The sequence below is a fragment of the Quercus suber genome, unplaced genomic scaffold (genome assembly GCF_002906115.3).
Source record: "Quercus suber isolate HL8 unplaced genomic scaffold, Cork oak 2.0 scaffold_11, whole genome shotgun sequence".
NCBI lineage: Eukaryota > Viridiplantae > Streptophyta > Magnoliopsida > Fagales > Fagaceae > Quercus > Quercus suber.
The window spans coordinates 2,016,739-2,040,903 of NW_027069477.1; the positions used below are offsets into that span (position 1 = coordinate 2,016,739).

Consider the following 24,165-nt stretch of genomic DNA (forward strand, 5'->3'; position numbering starts at 1 on the left):
TCATCAAGTCAAAGAAAGAAAATGAGAAGATACACTGGAAAATAGACAATCTCAAGGATCAACAACATTTGTACCCACAGAGGTTAAGTGAAAAATGCATTAGAAAACCTAGGGTTTTAACTGAGATTTTGGAAGTCTTAAGATCTGGCACAAAGTGGCAAGGGGGGGCAAAAAAGAGGATTGCATGGAGTAAATTCAGAATCAGATAGTAACAAATATTTATAAGCTGTCGTGTGTAGTCACACTCAATGTTGCATTCATGCAAGACAACCAATCAATTAGTCCATAGACATATATTTTATTAAAAGATATAATAAGGAAAAAAAAAAAGAAAAAAAAGAATCAGCCAAAACAATAGCCAATGAAGTTTCTCCAAATGCCTATGGGTGCCATATAGAAAAGAAATAGGTAAAAAAATAGCAGACAGCTCATTTGCTTGATTAGAATATAAAGCACACACATATCCAAACAAAAACCTTGAAAAAGGAATAACAACTAGAAAACCCCCCTTGCAAAAGAAACCAAAGATTTTTCCTGTGTATAAAAATATATATAATGGGGGCAGCAAGAAAGGTGGGTGGGGGGACAAGAAGTGAAATAATCACAATAAATAGGCCATGATATTAGATATTGATCAATAAATACAAAAGGAGTTTTGACAGGCCGAGGTGTGAAAAGATTGACCTGTGTCTCTCCTCTCCATCATGTACATCCTAAGCTTAGTGCAAAAAATTCTCAGATTCTCCCTTGTCTCATCTCCTATCTCCAATGAAACTGCACTTCATATGATGATCATTGAAAAGCCTACAAAAAACCAAAAAAAAAAAAAAAAAACCCCACAGAACATAACATAGAGGGAATGAAAAAGAAAAGCAAGTAACTGACAAAGCTAGCTTCTAGCTAAACGGAAAATATATAATCCAATAATCCCCATGAGTAGTTTTCATGAACTTCATTCCTTCACCTCCTCCTTCACCATCCATAGCTATATAATAATAATAATAGATTAATAAATATTATGTGAATTTAGCTTAATAGTCATGAGAGTGGTGGTACATTGTTGAGTCACAACCACTTTGTGACCCATGCCTATTCATAGCAAGATGATGATGATGATGATCCCTTTGGCTATTGTGGCCGCTATCATCTTCTCCATCCATTCTTGATCCCATTTGAGCTGAAGCTGTAGCACCCAGATTGAGATAAACCAACCTTGAATCAAGGTTAAGGTTTCCCATGTTGTTCCCACTGCTACCACTGCTATGATCATCACTCATTGGTGGATATATAGTGGTGGAATTAGAAGGAGCATTTGCATTATTCCCTTCTTCACGTGAAAGAACAAGCGCAGCTGATTGAACAAGCTCCAAACAAAGCCTAAGCTTGTTAGGTTCAATGTGTGTTAGCCCTGGAACAGCTCCTTTGAAGAGAAAATCTGATGTTAGGGTTCTGAGTACGTCAAGTGGAGTAACCCCATCAACGGTTCGAACATTTGGGTCAGCATGGTGGTCGAGAAGGACTGCCACCATGTCTGGAGACACCATTTCAGCTGCAATATGAAGCGGGGTTTTCCCAGCCGGGCCAGCTGGGTAGTTAACATCGGCTGCACCGAGTTCAAGTAAGGCTTTCACAACTTCTCGGCTACAATTCTCAACAGCGTAGTGTAAAGCCAATGCTTCATCTAGATTAAGCCCTTCACCCATGACCATGAGCTTGACAAGTTCAACATCGGAAGAGTCTAGTGCCCTTCTCATTCGACGAATCTTTTGGTCTTCAAGATCAGCTGCTGCACCAAGATCATGGTGATGGTGGTGATGAGGCATGAGTGAACGACGAGCAAGTGAGGATTTGAGACGAAGCTCTTCAATTTTGGCTACAACATCAATAGGAAGGTGCTTGGCTAAGACTTCTGGAGGGAGACCAGACTTCGCAACGAGGTGAGAACAAGTAGTCCAAAGTTGTTGCATGTCTTGCTTTCTTGAAGCTAATAGTACTTTCATGACATCTTCAATGGAGGCCTTCTCAACCATGCTTGCCAATTGTTTCTGTGATCCAAAAAGCCAAAAAAAGACGAACAAAATTGGTAAGTTGAATTTACATCAAAATGAGAAATATTTGTGAAAGTTTTGGTTTTGCGCAGTTGAAAAAAATGAAATAAAATGATGGGATGTTTGTGCTAAATTTGAGTCTAAGTCGTGGTTCTGTTGTGGTTTGTTCTCTTTCTCGATTTAAACCCAAATGAGGAAAGTGAATGTTTGGGAAAGATTTGGTGTGCTTACTGTTGAAGAAAAGACTGGATATTGTGATCTAAATATAGAAACTCTTGGGTTTGCAGCATAAAGAAAAGAGGGAACCAATTTGAGAAACTTGAAAATGGTACATGAAATCAAGATAAGGCTTATTATGTCACACGAACATGTATTTTACATTTACCCGGAGGAAAAGAAAAAGAAAAAAAGAAAAGTTGTTCTTTTTCTTTTTCTTTTTAAATGTGAAACTGTAGAAGAAAAAGAAGACAAGGAAGAGGACGAGGTAGAAAAGAAGAAGAATTGTACAGGAAAATTGAAACAATAATTGGATGAGAGTCTTCAGAGACAAACTGAATAACAGATATTCAGTTACTCAGAGAAGAAAGCACTAATTAAAATGTGACAAGAAAAGAAGTAAATGCATGTGGTGGAGATCAAACCCAAGTTTTGTTAGTGGAAAAGATTAAGACAATTTGGAGAAAAGAAAGAGTTGAATTTTATAGAAGAGAATCCAATCTCCCCCACTTCACCATAAGATAATGGAAATCCCAAAATAGTAATAAACAAAAACATTATTAAAAAAGAAGAAAAGAAAAAAAAAACAAGCACAAAGCAAAAATCAAAACTCAACCCACATCCCAAAAACCAAAACTGTGAATTGTTTGTCCAAATTCCCAAAACCCACAAAACATATGACTCCTCACACACTAGCACACTGACCAAGAGAGAAAAATGAGATGAGGTGAGAGACAGGTGAGAGACAGAACTCACAGAAGAGAAACACATCATCATCACCACCATCATCATCATCATATTACTGTATGTTAGTACAGAACTAGAAAAAATTCAAGAATTCAAGAACAAAAACCTGAGTGAGCAATGCGAGCTGTTCAACACCAAAAGATCTAGCGGCAGCAAGAGTGTCAAGAGCAAGATCAACGGCTGAGGTGCAATGCGTGTGCCAACACCCTCTCTCCCCACAATTAGGCCTAGGCTCATGTTTCTGAGGCACAATAGAGACTTGTCCACTGTACAAGAACTGTAACAGCAACAAGAAAACTTCGTACCCCACAGAGTTCACCGGAATAACACCGGGTCTTGAGCCTTGACCTGAGCCACCAGAGTTGATTCTAGACCCAGCTGGGTCCAAACCCGAAGGTGGGTCTGGTCCACAAAAGAATTTCCTAAAGAACAGACTCCTCGCTGCTAAGATGCATCGATGAGCATGGACTAAGCGGCCCTCTACGCTGAAGGTTACGTCGCTGAAAGCTTGGCCGTTGATCAACAAGTTCAGGTAGTCTAGGGAAAGAGATCTTAAAGACTCATCAAGAGTCATGGTTTATGCTTTTTTTTTTTTTTTCCTCTTAGTTTTTTTTAGGGTTGAGGTTTTCTCTTAGTTTGAGAGAGAAGGGTTAGTAAGAAGTGGTGTAAGAAAAGATTAAGTAGAAAAGGAGGAGGATTGGGTTCATTTGGAAGCTATTCTTCTTTGCTCTTTGTTGTTGTTTTGTTTGTTGATGATGATGGTTACTATTTGAGTGAGTTTTTGTTTGAGATTCTTTTGTGTGAAATGGAGTGGTGTGGTGTGTGTGTGGAGAGGTGGTGGTGTGTTTGTGTTGGTAGATATTTTGTGAGAGAGAGAGAGAGAGAGAGAGCAATATGGGTGGCTGTTCTGGGCGGCTGAGGTATTTAAAAAAAGAAAATCTAGAATTAATGAATAAATTATTGACAATTAAAAAAAGATGGGGGAGAGGGAGAAAATGATGGGAGGGATATGAGAGGTTTGATTATATTACTTTTTTTTTGTTAATTTAAAAAGTTTGATAAGATAATTATTTTAATGATCATCCTGTTCATAAATGTATAATACTAAATAATTACCCTAACATATACTTGAGTAAGTTTAGAGAAAAGAATTGAGGGGAAATAAGATGTACTTTATGACTTGGATGTGTTGACTAGCTAGGAAAACTAATATATTCTCAAGGTTTCATAGTTTATATGGAGGTTTTGTGGGGGTAATCACAGTATCCCCATAAGAAACAAATTTTACCTGGCTAAAACCTTTTAGAATTTCATGTCCTTCAGGCAAATACTGTTTGGGATAACTACTGTGTATTCTCTTTAAGCTCAAAAGAAAAGTTGAATCTGGAAAAAAGAAAACAAAGAAGGACAACTTCTTTGTCATGAAACATTAAAGAATAAACAATAAACCTTTCACTTTTTTGGTTTATAATTTTGGAAACAATTTTCTTCTAAATGTGTTTTCAACAAATGTCTAAGACTAGCTTCTTCTGAAAAATAATCTATTTCCAAATATCATAAAAGATGGTGCATTTTATTTCTGGTTTCTATTTTTAGTTTAGAAAAAAAAAATCATTGAAAATGTTATGTATTAGAGTTTTTTTTTAATGAAAATTATATAGTCTTTAAACTCTATTTTTTTTTATTTTAAAAATACAACAAGCTCTTAAAATCATTGAGCTTTCACCATGATCCAGTGGAATTATCATTGAATGGATTTTCTAAGTTCAATTTTATGAAATGGCCAAATAGAAAAGTTTTAGAGAACTTTTTGCTTTCTGCCAAACTCTTCTTCCATCACTTTCTAGCCACTATCTTGCTCCATGGAATGTAGCTTGCCCTGCTTACTGAACAAGACTAAGTCTGATTTAGCATATGGTTGGTTATATGACACTGCAAATGGATTGGATAAATGCGAATTATGCATGCACTTGATTCTCATATCGTGCATTTATCAAGTTGATAGGAGTTATTTAAGTGATTATGAAGAATCTTAATTATAATTTAACTTATTTCTTTTGGCACAATGTAAATGTAATTAATATTTTTCTCCGAAGATAACAAGCCTCGGAGTAAACCTAAACACTTTACGACTCCAAAACATTGTAATGTAGGCGGTAATGAGGACGTCAAAGATTTAATTATTTTTACATTCATTTTATGATGCCTAACCTCAAGTATATACGCAAGATAAACAAAACCTAAGAAAAGCCCAACCACTTGGATGTATATTAAAATTGGAAACTAGAAGAAATTTTTTTCCCATGAGAAAAGATTCTTTTGCAGCTGGGCTTGACTTCCTTACAAATTTACCTTGATCGATGTTAGAGGTGTTCAACAGTTTCGGTCCTTGTTAATAAACAAGAAATTAATTGTGACCAACCATTTTATGAGTTGTGTTCATGTATAAAGTATTGTAATGCTTACAAGTACACTTCTTTTCCCTTCCTGTTCATTTTCTAGATACCCGTTATAAAGAATCAAACTTGGGACCAACCTAAACCTACATACTTATGCTTCTTTATTTTTATAAGTACAACACTCTCAGCTTTTTTCATTGCAATTTGCTGGCCAAATAGAAAAAAGAAAAGCAGAAAATTAAGAGAAACAAATAATAAAAGAAACCCATCTATGGTACCACTGTACAACTAGTACTATACAGCTCATTAATTAATAATTGTGGAAATAGAACCACCATCCATTTTGGATGAGATTCATTATAAATAAAGAGCAATTTCAATAACAAATAGCTTAATTGGGTACTATATATTCTATATAATGCACATTTGTAATTTGCAATCAGAGTTCAAACACGTCATATGCATAATTATTTAAATTACCTACTGAAATTTAATATAATCACTGATGTATATGAATACACTACTAGCAATTGTTTATACAGACCAACATTCTGTACTTTATTATTTCCTTTTGGCTGTAATATATATTTTAATCTCTGTTTTCAGATTTGGATGATTGGCTTCCATGATGTAATGCTACACGGCAAGTTTTCATCTCCTTTTCCTTCTATATAATTCGATGTTTTAACGGAGATAATATTTATATTATTGTTGAAATTAAGGGTTTGATTTGTGAGTGTCAGAATCACAGAGTTGAATTAGTAAAATATTTTGACATGATATTACAAATTTAGCTCACATGAGAGACACAGGACTAAAAAGAGGTGGACAACTATCCTGTTATAGAATCAATCATTAGATTTTTTTTTTTTTCCCTGAAAAGAAGGTATAAACCTACATACTTATGCTTCTTTATTTTTATAAGTACAACACTCTCAGCTTTTTTCATTGCAATTTGCTGGCCAAATAGAAAAAAGAAAAGCAGAAAATTAAGAGAAACAAATAATAAAAGAAACCCATCTATGGTACCACTGTACAACTAGTACTATACAGCTCATTAATTAATAATTGTGGAAATAGAACCACCATCCATTTTGGATGAGATTCATTATAAATTAAGAGCAATTTCAATAACAAATAGCTTAATTGTGTACTATATATTCTATATAATGCACATTTGTAATTTGCAATCAGAGTTCAAACACGTCATATGCATAATTATTTAAATTACCTACTGAAATTTAATATAATCATTGATGTATATGAATACACTACTAGCAATTGTTTATACAGACCAACATTCTGTACTTTATTATTTCCTTTTGGCTGTAATATATATTTTAATCTCTGTTTTCAGATTTGGATGATTGGCTTCCATGATGTAATGCTACACGGCAAGTTTTCATCTCCTTTTCCTTCTATATAATTCGATGTTTTAACGGAGATAATATTTATATTATTGTTGAAATTAAGGGTTTGATTTGTGAGTGTCAGAATCACAGAGTTGAATTAGTAAAATATTTTGACATGATATTACAAATTTAGCTCACATGAGAGACACAGGACTAAAAAGAGGTGGACAACTATCCTGTTATAGAATCAATCATTAGATTTTTTTTTTTTTCCCTGAAAAGAAGGTTTTGATTTCAACTGGTCATTGGTCAATAGCGTGAGTCTAATGCAATAGATTCTAAAATCAAATTTAGGATAAACTCGAAGAATTTAATAATAGCACAACAGACAAACATAAAGAATTGAAAAATGTTAATGAGTGCTCTTAAAATATTGGTTAATAATTCATTTAAAGAAAGTTTTTATGGAAAATAAAAAAAAAATTAATAGTTTGACAGTTTTTTTCATTTTCCATAAAAGTGATATGAAAAATTTTCTAAAATGGATTATTAATGAGTGTCTTAAGGACACTTGTTAGCATAATCAAAAATAATTTAGTGAATATATATATATATATATGTTAATGCAAATTTCGAGATGCATCTCAATTCAATTCCTATGTTTCCATACAAATTAACAACTTGAAATATTTTCACTACAAAATTTTTTTTAAAAAAAAGAAACTTAAATATTAAAAAAATAATAACTTTCTTAATCTAAACTTTAAAAATTACTGTTTATAAACTCCATTAACTCAATTTCTTGGTGAATTTATAGTTACGTTTAACACTTTTGGTTTTTAAATGAAAAGGGTTTAACTCTTAAAACATCTCGAATAGATTAATGAAACATTGTGCATGGAAGAGAGAGAGGGAGAGAGAGAGAATAAGTACATACATGATACATAGTACTAAGATTTAAATGAAGCAAAAACAACAAGATCGAAATTTAGAATGGAACTGAAACAGTAGGGGTAGGGGGCTCGAGCTGAGCTTGAGAGCCTAGGGAAGCGTGTCGGCCGGGTCTAGGGGGTTCAAGATTCATATTATTGGGACTGGAGCCCAACAAAAACATGATAGGAGGGTTCAAATTAATTAATTTTAGCAATTTTTGTTTCTGTGGGGGACAATTATTCAAGCCGTGTGTGCACGTGAGACAAGACTTTGCACGTGTAAAAGGAGGTATTGCCTTTTTGATACATACGAAATCTATTGTGATTGCTTTACGATAATCTACTATAAATTATTTATCATGTTAAGATAATTAAAGAAATTTTTTAGCTCGAGCTTATGAATTTATTTTTTAGTTTTTATGTATAGTTTTTAAGATGATTTGAAAAATAATTTTCAATTAAGCTAAGTGAAACTCAAAATCAAGAATTTTGCTAGTTGTTCACTGTCTGTTTTTTTCATGTTAATTTTTAGTGGCGAGTAAAAATTAAGAAAAAAACAGAGAAAGAGAGAAAAACAAAGAGGCTGTTGTTTTGCCCCCTTTCAAAAAAAAATTGAAAGAAATGAAAAAAAAGAAAAAAAAATCCCATTGATTGACAGCACATCCCACTGACTGTCTTATGATTTCAAAGACCCTCGATTTGACGTTTGACTTGTCTTTTCACTCTCTATCTTACTCCTTCCACCCCAACCCAAGAACCCACCCACCCTTTATATTCTCTCTTTCTCTCTCTCTCTGTATGACAGACATGGTTGTGCATAAATACACACAATAATTTGACATCTCATAAGTTTTTAGCCAATTCTGTACAGTTAAAGAAAAACAAAGATGAAGAACTTTTACATGTACCAAATTGAAAGTATTAATATATATTTAATACTATACTCTTGCAGACACACGTGCTTCATGGCAGTGTGTGATTTCACTTCCATTGTAATCAGCTTCAGAAGATGTTATGATTTGCCCGTTGAAAAGGCTACGATTGCTTACCATAAATAAAAGGCTACGGTCAATTGTCTTTTTTTATGAACTTCTTCGGCCTCTTTTTTCTTAAATATATAATGATAATAATAAGTAATTATAGCAATTTGTCAAAGATTTTCCAGGGAGGTCAAAACATGCTTCTAATGGTTAAATAGGGGGCATATCTTGTTTGGGGAGGATTAGAGCAATTTTTTTTCTTTAATGGATATAATAGGAATTGATTTTTATGATGTGTGGTTTATAATAATTAGGTTCTAAGTTGTGTTTATGTATGAAAATATTTAACAATAGTAATGATGAGATGATATTGTCTAGATGAGATGTGGTCATTTCAATTTTTGTATTGTGTATTATGAATTGATCATTTGACACCAAAATTAAAAAATTAAAAAAAGAAAAAACACTTTGAATTACTTATTTAAGATATATATAACTATTTAGACTAATTGAAACCCACAAAATTTTAATGTTATATATCCCAAGAAGAATTTGATAACTATCAATATATACTTTTGTTGGGTTTTAAATTGACACCAAAATAATTAACTAATTACCTAAGTTTATTAATTAAGTAAATTATGTATAAGATTAGTTTAATTAATTGAGGCATAACCTCATCACCAATTTAGAGTATAATGTAGAGGAAAAATAAATTTGACAAAGACGAATGATGAGAAAAACCCTAATAGAAGAACCTCAATGGGTGATATATAGGTCACCACTCCTTGAAACAACAATAAGAAATATCCTGATCTCAAATTGCTACCTATGGTGGAATTTACTAAACTACGCAGTTGTAGCCCCAATCCAATTGGACTACTCTTTATGTGAATCTCATTAATAAACAAATACCCAATATATGACTCACTTCATACAATCACACTTTGATTGTTGAAAGCGCAGTAATATTCAACTATAACACACTAAACTTTGCAGCTCCGAAAACTCAGATTAGTGCTAAACCCTAGGCATACAAGGTTAAAATTGGTTCCTCAGTGTAACACTCTCCTAGATCTTGAAATCATTCACTCTGAGGTCATACATGAGTTCTCTCAAATCTCAAATGAGGACACTCCCAAAAGTACATGCTATTAAAGTTGTCCCAGAACCTTAGTACACAAATACCAAGGTTGCTACATCATCTAAAACATAACAGAAAATTTAGGATTCTCGAAACTCAATCGATTGATTGGTGTTGAGGTATAAGTTGCCTCAATTGATTAGCTGGTGTCGAGACAGCAAATTCTTCACATATTATTGAGCAGATTTCTTGTATTTTCAGGCGTACTTTTCTAATTTCTAGACACTAAAAACTTATATAAAATACATCAAAAAGTGTGTTTTAACTCGAATTTACTAACAAAACAATATTTGACCCTAACACACTTCAAATTCACTCTAAAAAGATGCACAAAGTTTCAATATATTTTAGATGTCGACCATTGTCGACATAACATATTCTTCTCATATTTGAGTAAAACTTTGAGCAGATTTCTTGTGTTTTCAAGTGTACTTCTTTTCCAACTTTTAGACTCTAAAACTTTGACTCAAATTCATTAAAAAGCGATTTTGAATCAAATTTACTAACACAACAATATTTCACCCTAACACACTTCAAATTAATTCGAAAAAAGATGCTCAAGCTTTCAATATATTTGAGATGTTTTCGGCCATTAATTGTCCTTCATTATTCCTTCTCCATATGAATGCAAGCATATTCTTATTGTCAAAATGTATTGTTTGTGAAAAAGAGGGTGAGAGAGAATAGGAAGGACATAGAGGATATAAGAGAGTTTGGGTCCATGTGATGACTATTTTACGGTATCATTATTGGTGGATTACTTTATTATATTTGTATTTTTGGTGTCTTTATAAGGTGGAAAAAGTAGAAGTGCAGGTGCATGTAACATTATCTAATTAATGATAGAGTTTTAATTGACCGGGTAACACATCTTTTTCAAGAGCAACCAAATTAATTAATTTTGTAGCTACTCACTTTGACGAAAAATATATTTAAAAATGAAAAATAAAATCAAGCTTGTAGTTATAGACTTGTAGTACCAACGGCTTTGTTGTAAACTACGAAAGCCTCCATAGAGTTTTCTTTGGAAAATTCTCTTAATGATAACGATTGGGATGGGATCCCTCAGCTTGAGTGGATTTTTCTTTTTTCTTTTTTTGCTTTTAAAGAAGAACAAGGACTTGGTGGGTTGAGTTTGAGAAGAGGTAAAAGATATTCACTTGTTTCTTTGAAAACAAAATTGCCAAATTGTAAAAGGAAAAAAAAAATGAAAATAAAGAGACGTGCAAAAATCAACGTGAATTTCTCTAAGTAAGAAAGTCAAAATGCTTTTCAGCTTCTTACTACATTACAGTGCAAAACAATAGTGACCTAATTCAAATTGATACAAAGAGTATGGAAAACATTCTATTCCATGAGAGAAATATGTTTTTTTTATATAGTAGTTATTCTTTTAATGACATCAAGTTACTACAATTTCCCTCTCAACATTTTTTTCTTTTTTTTGGCCTCTTATTAGTGCTTAAATTTATTTCTGATTTATTCCTCAAGAGTTACCCCTTATTTTATTGTGATGCCTATAAATACCACATTACTAAGTCCAAATTCTCATTGGCCTAATTATACAAACTCTCCTTTAATTTAAAGAAGATTCATTATGTATTGAACATATAAGAATCACTCCTATCAAGAAAAAAATATATAGTTATATATATCGGATACACCATATACTATTTCTTTAACTTTTGGATGTGTAGCTAGGTTCTTTGAACCCCGTAACAAAATCGGTAGAATGAACTTTACTTCTTTTTTTTCCCCTTACCTTTGTCTAATGGGAGACATAATATACTACTACCTTTCCTACAAGATTTTTGATAGTAACCCTCTAAAGTAAAATGCTCAGTACTTAACAATCTTTTTTGTTAGTTAAAGCCATGATTCTTGTGTTTGGAAGGTGCTTTCAAGGTTGAACTACATGGATTGGCGTGTTGGAGAAGAGGTCCAACTTACCCCGAAATAGATAATCCAAGCTAGCAGTTTATATGTCTCTACACATTCTTTATGGCTAGGCATCTTCAAGGTGCTGTAAAATTATGGTGTAAAATCCTAAAATTACATGGGCATCACCAAAAGCAGATGTGATTTGGTCCTTTTTGTCTACCGAGGAGTCATTTCAAGCTTTATTAGCTAGTTTCTTACTTTATCCATGCTTAACTTATTGTTGATCCAGAGTCGAACTGCCAGTGTTTGTTGTTGCCAAAAAAAAAAAAAGACTGTCTACAATTAAATGGCAGCCTTGGATTTGTTTTGCTGTAACCTTTCAACCTTTGCGCTCTCCCCACGTTGTGCTTGACCCATATTTGTCGTGATTTTCTTGACATCAGTTTTGCATCCATGATACACAAAATCTATCTTTATCTTTCACCCAATTCTTTTGAAAATTTTGAAACTCTAACTAATAAGTCTTACTTTTTTTCCTCATTTAATCGAATTCACATTTTCATGTCTTGATCAACTATCAATGTTGTGTGTTTGAATGAACTTCTTTTCGACGGTTGAAAAAATATATTACTTCAAAACAAACCGTAATTTTTCGAGGTGAAAATAAGCTCTTCCAAATTAAAAGGTGACCCGTATTACTCCAAGTGCATGCGGATGTACTAGTATTTGTGAATATTGAAAATATTTCATAGATAACCTTGGCTAAGAACAACGTCTTTGAACTATTTGAAAGAAATACAGCCGCGGGAAACTGTCTTCATTGCATATCACAGTCATCTTTATAGTTCAGTTTCAAAATGTGTGTACGGGTGGTAATGTAATTTTCTTTCTTTTTGGAAACTATTGATCGAAATGAATGTAGTACAGAAAGATTAGACCATGGCAAGAACTATTTTTCAACAGTGAAAAAACTGTCAACTAAATAACAATCAAGGAATTAAATGCAGTAACACAACAGTGATATTGGCTCAAAAGCATGGTGTAAAATAAACACAATTTTCAGAAGGTTTCAGGTTTCGTGATTAAAAGTTACTGTGTTAGGCTGAGGAGTAATTGTCACAATAAATTAAAGGAGCCCCCTGGCAAGGAACTATTGACACTGGATTATATTATGTTATATATGACTAGCATAAGACTTCTGCTTTGTTTGACACAGAGTTAGGTTTTAGGTTTGGATTCGAATGAAATTTGACTCCCTGTCCTATAGGAGAACATGAAACGAGGCTGGCTTCATTCTATTCTGTTCTATCCAACCAGTGGTTGAGCCACATATAGACCGCAACAGCCGTGGGTCCAACGTCCCAATTCTTTTGAAATTCTTTATAGCCCTACTATTCTAATCATATTCACAAGTTAGACCTAGGAAAGTTAATACCCGATCCCCAAAATATTTTATAATTATGCACTTTTTACAGGTTATTTATAGTCAATATCGAAGCAAATGAAGTCAAAACTTCTCAAAATACATGCCAAGTGTTGAACATCTATAGATCATATATTAAGAACACATGTTTTTCCTATTACAACCATATAAATATTATAAGAACTATTTTATTTTGCTGGAAAAATATTGTATGAAGTATTAATTTGTAATGAATAAGCACTATAACTTTTTTAGCTAAATAATATACTCATATAGTTTAATATAGTTAGTTCCAAAACAAAACTTACTATATTAAAATTTAATTTTGTAATTTTGTGATCTTTTTCCTCTTATTTATTAATTTATGAAACAATATTTTTCATCTTTTTAATTAGATGCAGAGGATTATGATTGATTTTTACTGTTATGTATTTATGGAGTTTAATCATGTTGCTGGATCTACCACTTATATAAAATGGATCCAAACTGTCAAACATAGACTACGTACCATTTGGGATAAGATCCTCTCCTATTAAATTCTCCAATTTCCTCCTATTTTATTTAGATATAATATATATTACATTTAAAATCAAATAAATACCACATGTTTCACATTCAGTTAAAAGGAAATTGCAGGGGATCCTTTCCCACACTGTTTTCATGTAATAACAAATCGAGTGGTTCAAAATGTAGCAAGGTTTTCATGTATTGACAAAGCTTGTAGAAGCTTACGCAATGTCCACTTCACTCATATGTTACTAAGCAATTGAAAAAAAAAATGCCTACATACTATGAACTATGGTTATGTTTTACAATCTTAAAATATTATAAATTTTCGCCTAACAAAGAAAAATTATACATTGAATCTCATTTCTTTGGAAAGATTAGAAAAGTTGCTCAACCTCAGCTAGAAATTGACTTTGTAGGCCAATCGAGCCTATATATGCTGAACAATCTTTTACTTGACTGATCCATTTGAATTTTGATTCTTAAAACACCAAATTTGTTAAGTTTTACTAAAACTGACATGATAAATATGTCTCACTCCATAGAATGATACAAAGACAAATAAGTCAAGCCTAAGAAACCGATTTCTTGACTTGACTTAGCCCTTTTGAAGGGCTATGATTTTATGTAAATCTAATTTCTTGAAACCACATACCCTATACAGCACATGGATTTTTATGCACTGCACCTTGTGCAAGAGCCCTCACATCCTAGCTAGGCCAAATCTCAGTCAGGCATCTCATTTGTTAGGTTAGAGAATCTCAATTGTAAGAAGGAGAGGTTGGAAATAATGACACTAAAGTTAATTTTAGTTACATCAAGTCCATTTATCGAAACTTGTAAATTAAATAAGGAGAAAATAGTGCATTGTAGTAAGCAATAAATTTGGAAGGCATGTTGTCTTATTAAATTTGCTTTTTACTGTAATTGAACAGAAATTTAATTTACTCCAAAGAGCAATGCTGTCCATTTCAACCCCTCTTAATCCAGCTCCTTTTATGTTTAGTTGGAACAACGCCATTTTTTTTTTTTTACTCACTCAGGAAACAGGAAACTATTTGAGCACTGAAGAATTTTGAGGAAAACAATGCAACGAATGCTTCATTTTTAAGCAAATTATAGGCCCTGTTTGGTTGTGCATTTTAAACAACATTTTTTAGTTTTTAAACAGCATTTTACGCATTTCAATACACTTTTTCACCCATACGTATTTCAAAAAACAATAAACAACAATTTTTAAACTACTCTACCAAACACCCCCTATTACTGAAGGTCATATAGTGACAATGTGACATAAGTGTCTAGTTGGATTAGACTTTATTACTCATTCAAATGAAGGCTAGTTTTTCAAAGTTGAAATACTCCTTTGAAAGCGTGTCCAATTTGTTTGTATTCAAAGTCTCAATCAAACATACTATTAAAGATCCTAGGCGTATATCTATCGCTCCCCTGTTGAAAAACCTGAAAGTTGTATGATTCAAAATTTTTCTTTGAATACATCTCCCAGGTTAAAGGACAGCATGGCATAATTATCATAATATTTTCTTCTAGTACATTCTTTTTTTAGAGAGAGAGAGAAAATAATGGTAATGGCTAATGGGTAAGTTGTCCAACTAAATTATGTCTATTGAATGGTTACAATGATAGGATTTGGTTGACTTTTGACTAGGGACTCTTAGGTGGCGCCCATTTGGATTGTAGGTCTCCCTTTATTTTCTCTCTTCAAGTTGAGATTGATGTTTTGTGAGTTGGTAATTAGATATTATGTTATTGGGAAAGGATGAGAATTCCATATATGGGAAGTGGGTGTGAGAAATCACATTAGGTTTTTGTGGTGTGTGTATGGTCAAAAATAACACAATTAATTTTCCTTAGGTGGGTGGTGGAATATTATTGGAGTCAGCTCAATGGCTTTCCATCCATTACAGAATCCTTCTTCTCTAATGCACATTCCACCAATTAAGGCTGTCAGGTTTCTCACCCTCACTCTCACAAAGTTCACAACTCTCATGGCTTCTCAACCCTTTGTGTTTTGGAGAAGACATTTTTTCTTTTTTTTTGGGGGTTTTTCCAATGGAAGGTCGGCCAATTTTGACTTGGTGATATGATAGACCTAAAGGTGACACACACTAGGTTTTGACAACATGTGGTTTGCCACATGTCCACATGGTCTTAGCCAAAATCATTAGTCTTTGACACGTATGATTGACCATTCGATCACTATCAAATGATGTGGGAATGCAAGACATTACAAATTAAGGTTATTTTCCTACAATAATGCTAGCTAGAGCATTAAATTTTTGTTTAATTCCATACAAGCTACCCAAATTTTAAATAATGAAAATGGCTAAAAGTTGGACCATGGCATTGGCATCCATAATTTATGCTAGTTTAGTATAATCTAAGATGTACCCTAATTGCCGAACTTATATTTAACCTATGCAAATGGAACCAATATACATAATATAAAATATTTAATATTTAATTTGCTAGAACATATGAATTTTATAGTTTGTGCATACGACAAAAAAAGAGAAAAATAAGACAATTTTTGTCCTCATCAATTAGTGACATGAATAATGGAGTGCATGAAAGGGCCACTTTCGAAATCCATGTGGAGGAACGTTCATTATATCAATAAACAAAAATGATATATACCTTGTTCTGATCCTCAATTTGGCACTTATTAAGGTCGAGATTTCTTAATCTAAGATGCATTTTGTAGCAATAAAAAAAAGGCTATGTTTGAATGTTTTTTCTGTTTTGTGTTCGATTCCTGCGAATAAAGTTTTCTAACGAAGTAAGAGTCATAATTTGAATTTTTTTTTTTTTTTTATGTGACTTACAACTACAAGTACTTGTTCACGAGATTTTAAATTCTTAGTATTAATAAATAGAAGTATCCCTCCAATTCACTTTGGTTTTACCATTTTAAGTTGTACGCCTAGTCTTTGAAGGTCTAGCTTTGAAGGGTACCAACTCATGAAAAAAGATATGGAATATTTTAACACCTAAATGTTCTATTGGCTAAGGCACTACCCGAGCCACAAAGTGTTATCAAATTCGCTCTATAACATTGGTCACAACCTAAGGACAGCAAGTCACGTGTACCTTATACCCAAAAAAAAAAAAAAAAAAAACTTATATTTAACCTATGCAAATGGAACCAATATACATAATATAAAATATTTAATATTTAATTTGCTAGAACATATGAATTTTATAGTTTGTGCATACGACAAAAAAAGAGAAAAATAAGACAATTTTTGTCCTCATCAATTAGTGACATGAATTATGGAGTGCATGAAAGGGCCACTTTCGAAATCCATGTGGAGGAACGTTCATTATATCAATAAACAAAAATGATATATACCTTGTTCTGATCCTCAATTTGGCACTTATTAAGGTCGAGATTTCTTAATCTAAGATGCATTTTGTAGCAATAAAAAAAGGCTATGTTTGAATGTTTTTTCTGTTTTGTGTTCGATTCCTGCGAATAAAGTTTTCTAATGAAGTAAGAGTCATAATTTGAAATTTTTTTTTTTTTTTAATCTGACTTACAACTACAAGTACTTGTTCACGAGATTTTAAATTCTTAGCATTAATAAATAGAAGTATCCCTCCAATTTACTTTGGTTTTACCATTTTAAGTTGTACGCCTAGTCTTTGAAGGGTACCAACTCATGAAAAAAGATATGGAATATTTTAACACCTAAATGTTCTATTGGCTAAGGCACTACCCGACCCACAAAGTGTTATCAAATTCGCTCTATAACATTGGTCACAACCTAAGGACAGCAAGTCATGTGTACCTTATACCCAAAAAAAAAAAAAAAACTTTTTTAGGAGCAAATATATTCCCAATAAAACTGGCTAAGTTACAATCAAGACTTTTTTTTTTTTTTTTGTGTGTGTTGTGTGTAATCACTTATATAGTCAAGATCTATTTAGTAAATATTTAATGGAGGACTCAACACACGTCCATATGTACAGTGCATACTCATGCAATTCAATCCAATCAATTCATTTAAACAATCTAAGTTATCACAACCTATATGGATTACAAACATACTAAGCTAAATCTCATAAATTGTACTCACAAAACACACTCATAAAGTAACTAACACAATCTCAAGAAAAACACTAAGAAATTAATCTCACAGACACAAACTGACTTGAATCCCATTACACCCAAAACAAACTCTTCATATCTAGGGATGATAACAGGACGAAGCATGGTCAACTTAGGGGAGTCCCATCCCTTCTTTGGTGCGGGAGCGTGGTAGATTGGGGACAGAAGTAAGTTGGAGGAATTTTGCTCTCTTTAATAAGGCGGTTCAACAATAATGAGGAACATATGAAAGAGAAAAGAGAGGGAAAGTATGATAGCTCTAAAAGAAAAAGAAAAAGAAAGTGTTTTAGAATATGGCAATAAATTTTGTACCAAATAAATAAATTGCAAATTGGATACATAAATAAGATAAAATTATATAATAAATAATTCATATATAAATTTGTATTGATATTTATAACACACATTTGGGGTGGGCGAGCAAGTCTCTCCCCTCCCCATCACCTCTCCCGGTGAGGAAATTAACCCATGTAGGGAAGAGTGGGGCAGAGAAGTCAAGTGGGACAAGACATTTTTGCCAACTCTATTCATACCAACTAAAAAACACATAGATAAGATATTTACAATCTTAAAATCTGATACATTTATTGATTTTCTCTCACTCAAATAATTATAAACTCTCATCCCACCCACATGGATTTTTTTTTAAATCCCAAAAGACTACAATTCCCCCCCCCCCCCCAAAAAAAAAAAAAAGACCCTATTTATGTTCTTCTAACTTTCTAAGAGTCTTCCTCTTTTCTCATATATATGAGAGGAACTTTTTGGCCAATAACACCGAATCCTTTACGTCATTGTTTTATATAAGATTTAACTACATATTTCTTCTTTGACTTAAAATACCTTCTTTCATTGATAAGTGATTCAAAATTATTATTATTTTAAAAATAGAATTGATTTTCCTTCCCTTTCAAAATAATAAATAGCCCAAACAAATCACATAAGAAAATTGAGATAATTTTTGACCGAAGGTGTGGGGGGACGAGGATCCAAACAGCTGATGAAGTGGTTAAGGGCATTCATGAGGAGGTAAATCTCGGGAAACATTAGTGGGATGTCCTTGGAATGTATACACCTAACACACAGAAGATGAACAACCACAACTAGCAAGGGTGCCGAGGACATCAACCTAACCTCGAAACGTCGAGGGTCAGAGTAAAGGGAGCACGACGTAATTTGAGGGTGGAAAAAGGTAACTTGGCATTGAATAAGAAAAAAAAAAAAAAAAGGAATGACAAAATAGTCATCCCCTCCGCATTAAATGCACTGCAACCACTTAACCGGCCGCATTAATGGAAAAATGACCATAAATAGTGTTCTCACAGCTCACACCCTAGTATAAAAACCTTCTAACAAGGTCTTGATGGGACAAGTATCAGGAAAGCCTGATCCTAACCGCCTAAATGTAAAGTCCAGATGCATTTTTGCTAAGCTATTTAAAGCCAAGAAGCACCTGAATTAGGGGAGGTCTTTTTTTTTTTTTTTTGGGGGAGAAAAAGAAGAAGAAGAGAGAGATTATCCAATTGTAACTTCTTCCTCGGACCAAACTTGAGGACGGACACTTAGCCATTTCAAGGCCTTTTCTAGTTGAATATTTATTACTACACATATAAGATTGATCTAACTTTCAATCTTTATCACATAATGGGTATTTAAAGGTTGACTTTGCATTCCACCTCTATAAATTAATTGTGTGAGCAAATAGTAACATGATTAACACCAGCCCAACTTATCTGTTTCACTTTTTGCCCGCCACAAAAGATAAATTCAAAACTATGCGTATTCTATATTGAGAAATCTTTAGGCAAGTTTTAATCACCAAATTGTCATAAAAATTTTCTTACAATGCCCACATTACTTACTTTTGTTTTTCTTTTTCTTTTTTTTTTTTTTGGCTTAGAGGAAAAATAACCAATAACAAAAAAGAAAAGAAAAGAAAAAAGGCACTCACATACATAGATTTAGCCCCAATCATTTTAAAGAGCAGCTGTGAAAATCCTAACCAAATTCTCCTGTCACTGAGATAGAATTATTAGGGGAGAAAACACCTTGGGTTTGATTTTGTCTCAAATTCCTCATTTGATTTGGTTTGGATTTTTTGGATGTGAAATGAAAGAAAGCTTTGTCCATCAAGAAAAGTATTCTTTGTCTATCAAGAAATGTATTCCTTATCCACAAAGAGGAATAGATATTGTAACCTTATAAATAGATAATACCACAAAGGGTTTGGTAGCTTTGCCCAAGGATCCTCCCACATGGGGAGAGACCATAGATAAGTTGGAGAGTGCTAAAATTAGAAGATGAGAGATTGCTTTGGTTTGTAAGTTGTGGTTTTGGTTATTTGCTCTCTCTTGATGTACCACCACTTTGGATTTGTGTTGGTGTTGCAAATTTGTTTGGCAACTCACTTTTTGCTTTGTGCACTACAACAATTTGTATTTTATTAGCTTTAGCCCAAAGGTTCTCCTACTCTGGGAGAGATTTTGAATTAGTTTGAGAGTGCCTTAGAGAGATTTTATTCTTTGTTCTTTGCATTTGTGTGTATTGAAGTTTTGTGTTTTTTGAGATGCCTCTACACCATCTTCGTTATTTGTGAGTGCTTTTTGAATCTATATATACTTTGTTATCTCTCTTTAATAGAGTGAATTAATCTCCAATCACTTGTAAATGTAGGTTATTACCGACCATGTAATTCCGGGTGTATTTGTGTCTATTTTTCTTCTAGGTTGGTTTTCTTCATTCCTATCATTTTTTTTTCTTTTTTGAAGATCTTTTTAAAGTTTAAAATATTTTCACAATCATTCTTAGTATTTGGAGCTTCTACTATTTTACAACAAAAAAATCATTGTGCACAATGATGAACAACTATAGTTTCATCTCTTAATTTTAATCCACTAAAGGGACAACCTTTGATTCAAACACCGTAACAACAAACCTAGCATGTCCTATATCTGATGAAAGACTTCAAAATTTAGCTGCTTATTAGCTAAGCCTAACACACTATCAGTTACCATCTTAGCATACCCTTCAATAATGGGTACGGCTTTTGTCCAGTGTCATAGGACACTGGACCTACTACGATCATAACACGTGTCTGAAAATGGACACATATTATGACCCTTCAATAATAACCTGTTTAATATCCTCTATTTTTTTACCAATTCTAAACCCCAATATATTGCTATAGTTTTTATCGTAATTGCAGAACTAGCTTCAACCTTCTCCACCCAAGCTTTAACGACTTCACTTCTCACATTCTTTATCATTTTTGTCAAGCTTGATTTGTGATTCATCTACACAACATCAAAATTGAATTAACCCGTGGAAAAGGATGTGGAGTCCATTAATTTTACTGGGAGTTTTAGATTCGAAGCGTTACTGAGCTCGTCCCTGCTTTTGGATAGGAAGCGCATATTACTTACTCATATATAAATTAAATTACATATTAACCTCTCTCCTCAAAATCCTTGTTTTTTTTTTTTTTTTTTTTAATTAAATGATGGGAGATTACATTTTTCACCAAAAATTTTCACATATTTTCAATGTCCTCCTCAAATTATCAATTTCTTTGATTGATACCTAATTTGAGAGAATTGTATCAATGTACCATTTTACAGTCTAAATCAAGTTTTAAAAATAGTAAAAAGTGATGGTTTTTATTTTTCGTTTATAAAAAGAGGCAGGGAAAAAATGATGGATTTTCACTGCAATCAAGGAGGGTAATTTTGTCATTATTCCCAAATTTCTCATAATCCTGAATTCAGACGATAGTGGACACCTTTATTTAATCTATCAAATTTGAGTGTCAATTACGCAAATTGAATTGACTGATTAGAAGAGGCATTAAGGGTAAATGAAGTAACTGTTTAGTGTTTAAAGTGTAAGTTATCTCTTAATAATTTATGGGTCCGACAGATGCCCTTAAGGCATTTGTTAATAAACTATTTTAAAAAAGTTTTGATATTAATTTTATCTAAAATATAAAAAGCTGTAATGAAATCATTTTTTTTTCTCATAAAAAATTTCTAAAAATATTACTTAAACCAATATTCTTAGAGTATCTATTAACTTCTTTTTTTCTTCTTTTATTTAAAAGAGCCAAGTAAATGATAACTATTAAAAGAAAGTGTTAAAGCACATTTTGGAAGGAATGCTAAACTCTCAAATGATTAAGTTAATTAAATGCTTAATAAAATCATCATCCTAACTTCCTTTGTTATTGACAGTACCAGTTTTACTATTCCCTCTCTCAAAATAAATGGATCATTGCAAGTATGATCATATAGTGGAACTTCTTTTATGTTCAATAAATGGGGGACCCATACTAATAACTTTCTTGCAAAAACTTTATTGGTGATCAAATGGAGCCATTTGTACGTAGGTCCTACCTCGTGTAGCTCCCGGTTTCTTCGTTGATAATGTATAATTAAGTGTCGGCCAGCCAGCATGATCATGTATGCGTGGATAGTACTTAGCTAAAGCTCATCCAAATATCAATCATATATGATCTATGATTAAGGGTAGAGCTATTACCACTTTAATTTAACTTCCCAGTTTCATTTTGGACAAAATTTTCCTCAAACTAGCTTAATGAAATATCTTTCAATTAGATTAGGTGACAATTCATAAAATTATTATATGTATTACTTAAATAATTCATATGATTCATTAAATAGGCATATGAATGGTTCTATTAATCATTACGTAGTGGGTTGAAGGAATTTTCATCCAAACTAGTTTAAGGGTAAATTTTTTTTTACTATTTCCATGAATTTTATTGCATTCATGGTTCAAAATCATGACTGCAAAATTTAATAATTTAGGTACGTACTCATAAGGAAAAAGTTTTGGTCCAAACATGTTTGGAGCTTCTTCTTCTTTTTTTTTTCCTAACCCACTATGTGGTTATTGAAGAGATCTTTCATATGCAATTTTAGCTATCATGGCTTTGTTAGTAAGTTATGTGACTTGTTTAAATAATATACATAGATAGTTTTATAAATCACCATATAATGGTTTGAAAAATATAGCTCTAAACATATTTGAAGTTGTGTGTGCTCATAAAACTGTTATATAATTTCTTTTAGGGCTAATAGGTGTATTTGTAACATGCACCCTACTCTTTAAAAATTTTACAATCCACGTTCTAATTTTAAAATAATTTGCAATATCTACCCACTATTTAAATTAAAGTCCAAAATAGCAATGTAAATGGCGTTGTTAATGAGTTTATGTGACATGTTTAAATAATATACATAAATAATCTTATAAATCAACATGCAATAGGTTGAAAAATATAGCTCTAAACATATTTGAAGTTGTTTGTGCTCATAAAACTGCTATGTAACTTCTTTTAGGGCTAATTTTAGCTATCCTCACAAAATTATAGGAGTATTTGTAGCATGCAACCTACTCTTTAAAAGTTTTGCAACCCACACTCTAATTTTAAAATAATTTACAATATATAAAAGTAGAGACTTCATATTGAAGAACATGAGGTTTTATCATGTCGTGCATTTCTTGAGATTTTCTTTATGTAAGCTTCTACCTCAACAAAGTTTGCATTTATATCAAAGTATTAACTCATTGAATTAGTCAATGGAGTAAATGCAACTATTAATTATCTATTGTTATACATTAATTGTTTATATTAGAGGAAAATATATGATTACTTTATAAATTTTATACAGAATTGATATGTCCATAACATTTTCACAATACTTTCACAATAAATTTTAAGTGAGAGGTTATTATTAGTTCAAATTTAAATCCACAATTGAAATCACTTTTTTGTGCAAAAATCCAAAAATAATAATAATAATAAAGAAATTATTATTTTTATGAAAAACTATTAAAATATTGAAGGAAACTAATGACAAAATACTCTTTTACATTATGCAGAAACTCAACTAGTACTATTATAATTTAGAGTACAAATTGAAAATGTTTTCATAGTTTATAGTGTACATTTATAATGTTCTTATAGTTTTGGGTGGAAAGTTGCTCACTCAATTGTAATTGTTACACAAATTTAAATTTTAGGTGGAAATTGCAAACATCAAAAGAGGATGCAAATTACTAAAGTTTAAAGTTTAGTGTTATGTTGCAAATGTACCTATAATTTAGAATGTATAATTGTAATCAGTCATTTCTTTTATTATTTATATATATATATGATAAGACATTAGTAATGATTTGTGCAAGAACATTTTAATTTTTAATTTTTTGTTTTAAGTATATATGGTAGCATTTTATTTGTAGAATCAAGAAGACGAAACTTATGGTCAAAGAGTGTTCAATAGGAGTTTTGGACTTTGACAAAGAGTCTAATCCCTTGAGTGACACTGCAGGCCTTTAGGAGACCACCACCCACTTATATAAAAGCATAGAACGACGGATCCTAG

At 32.2% G+C, this 24,165-nt stretch overlaps 1 protein-coding gene across 1 annotated transcript; it reads right to left on the bottom strand.

The window, feature by feature from the left end:
• Positions 1–598: 598 nt before the first annotated feature.
• On the bottom strand, positions 599–3,922 carry LOC112012060 (BTB/POZ domain and ankyrin repeat-containing protein NOOT2). The gene is made up of 2 exons (XM_024044418.2): positions 3,118–3,922; positions 599–2,045 (listed from the first exon to the last, which is right to left on the bottom strand). Exons 1-2 carry the CDS (start codon positions 3,583–3,585, stop codon positions 1,032–1,034), a joined length of 1,482 nt encoding a protein of 493 aa, XP_023900186.1. The 5' UTR covers positions 3,586–3,922; the 3' UTR covers positions 599–1,031.
• Between the last annotated feature and the right edge of the window lie 20,243 nt (positions 3,923–24,165).

Excerpts from the sequence above, each read along its gene's own strand:
- LOC112012060 (XM_024044418.2), bottom strand. The coding sequence starts at position 3,585 with ATGACTCTTGATGAGTCTTTAAGATCTCTTTCCCTAGACTACCTGAAC. Across the intron at positions 2,046-3,117 it reads AGCTCGCATTGCTCACTCAG|AAACAATTGGCAAGCATGGT; the intron begins GTTTTTGTTCTT and ends TTTGGATCACAG.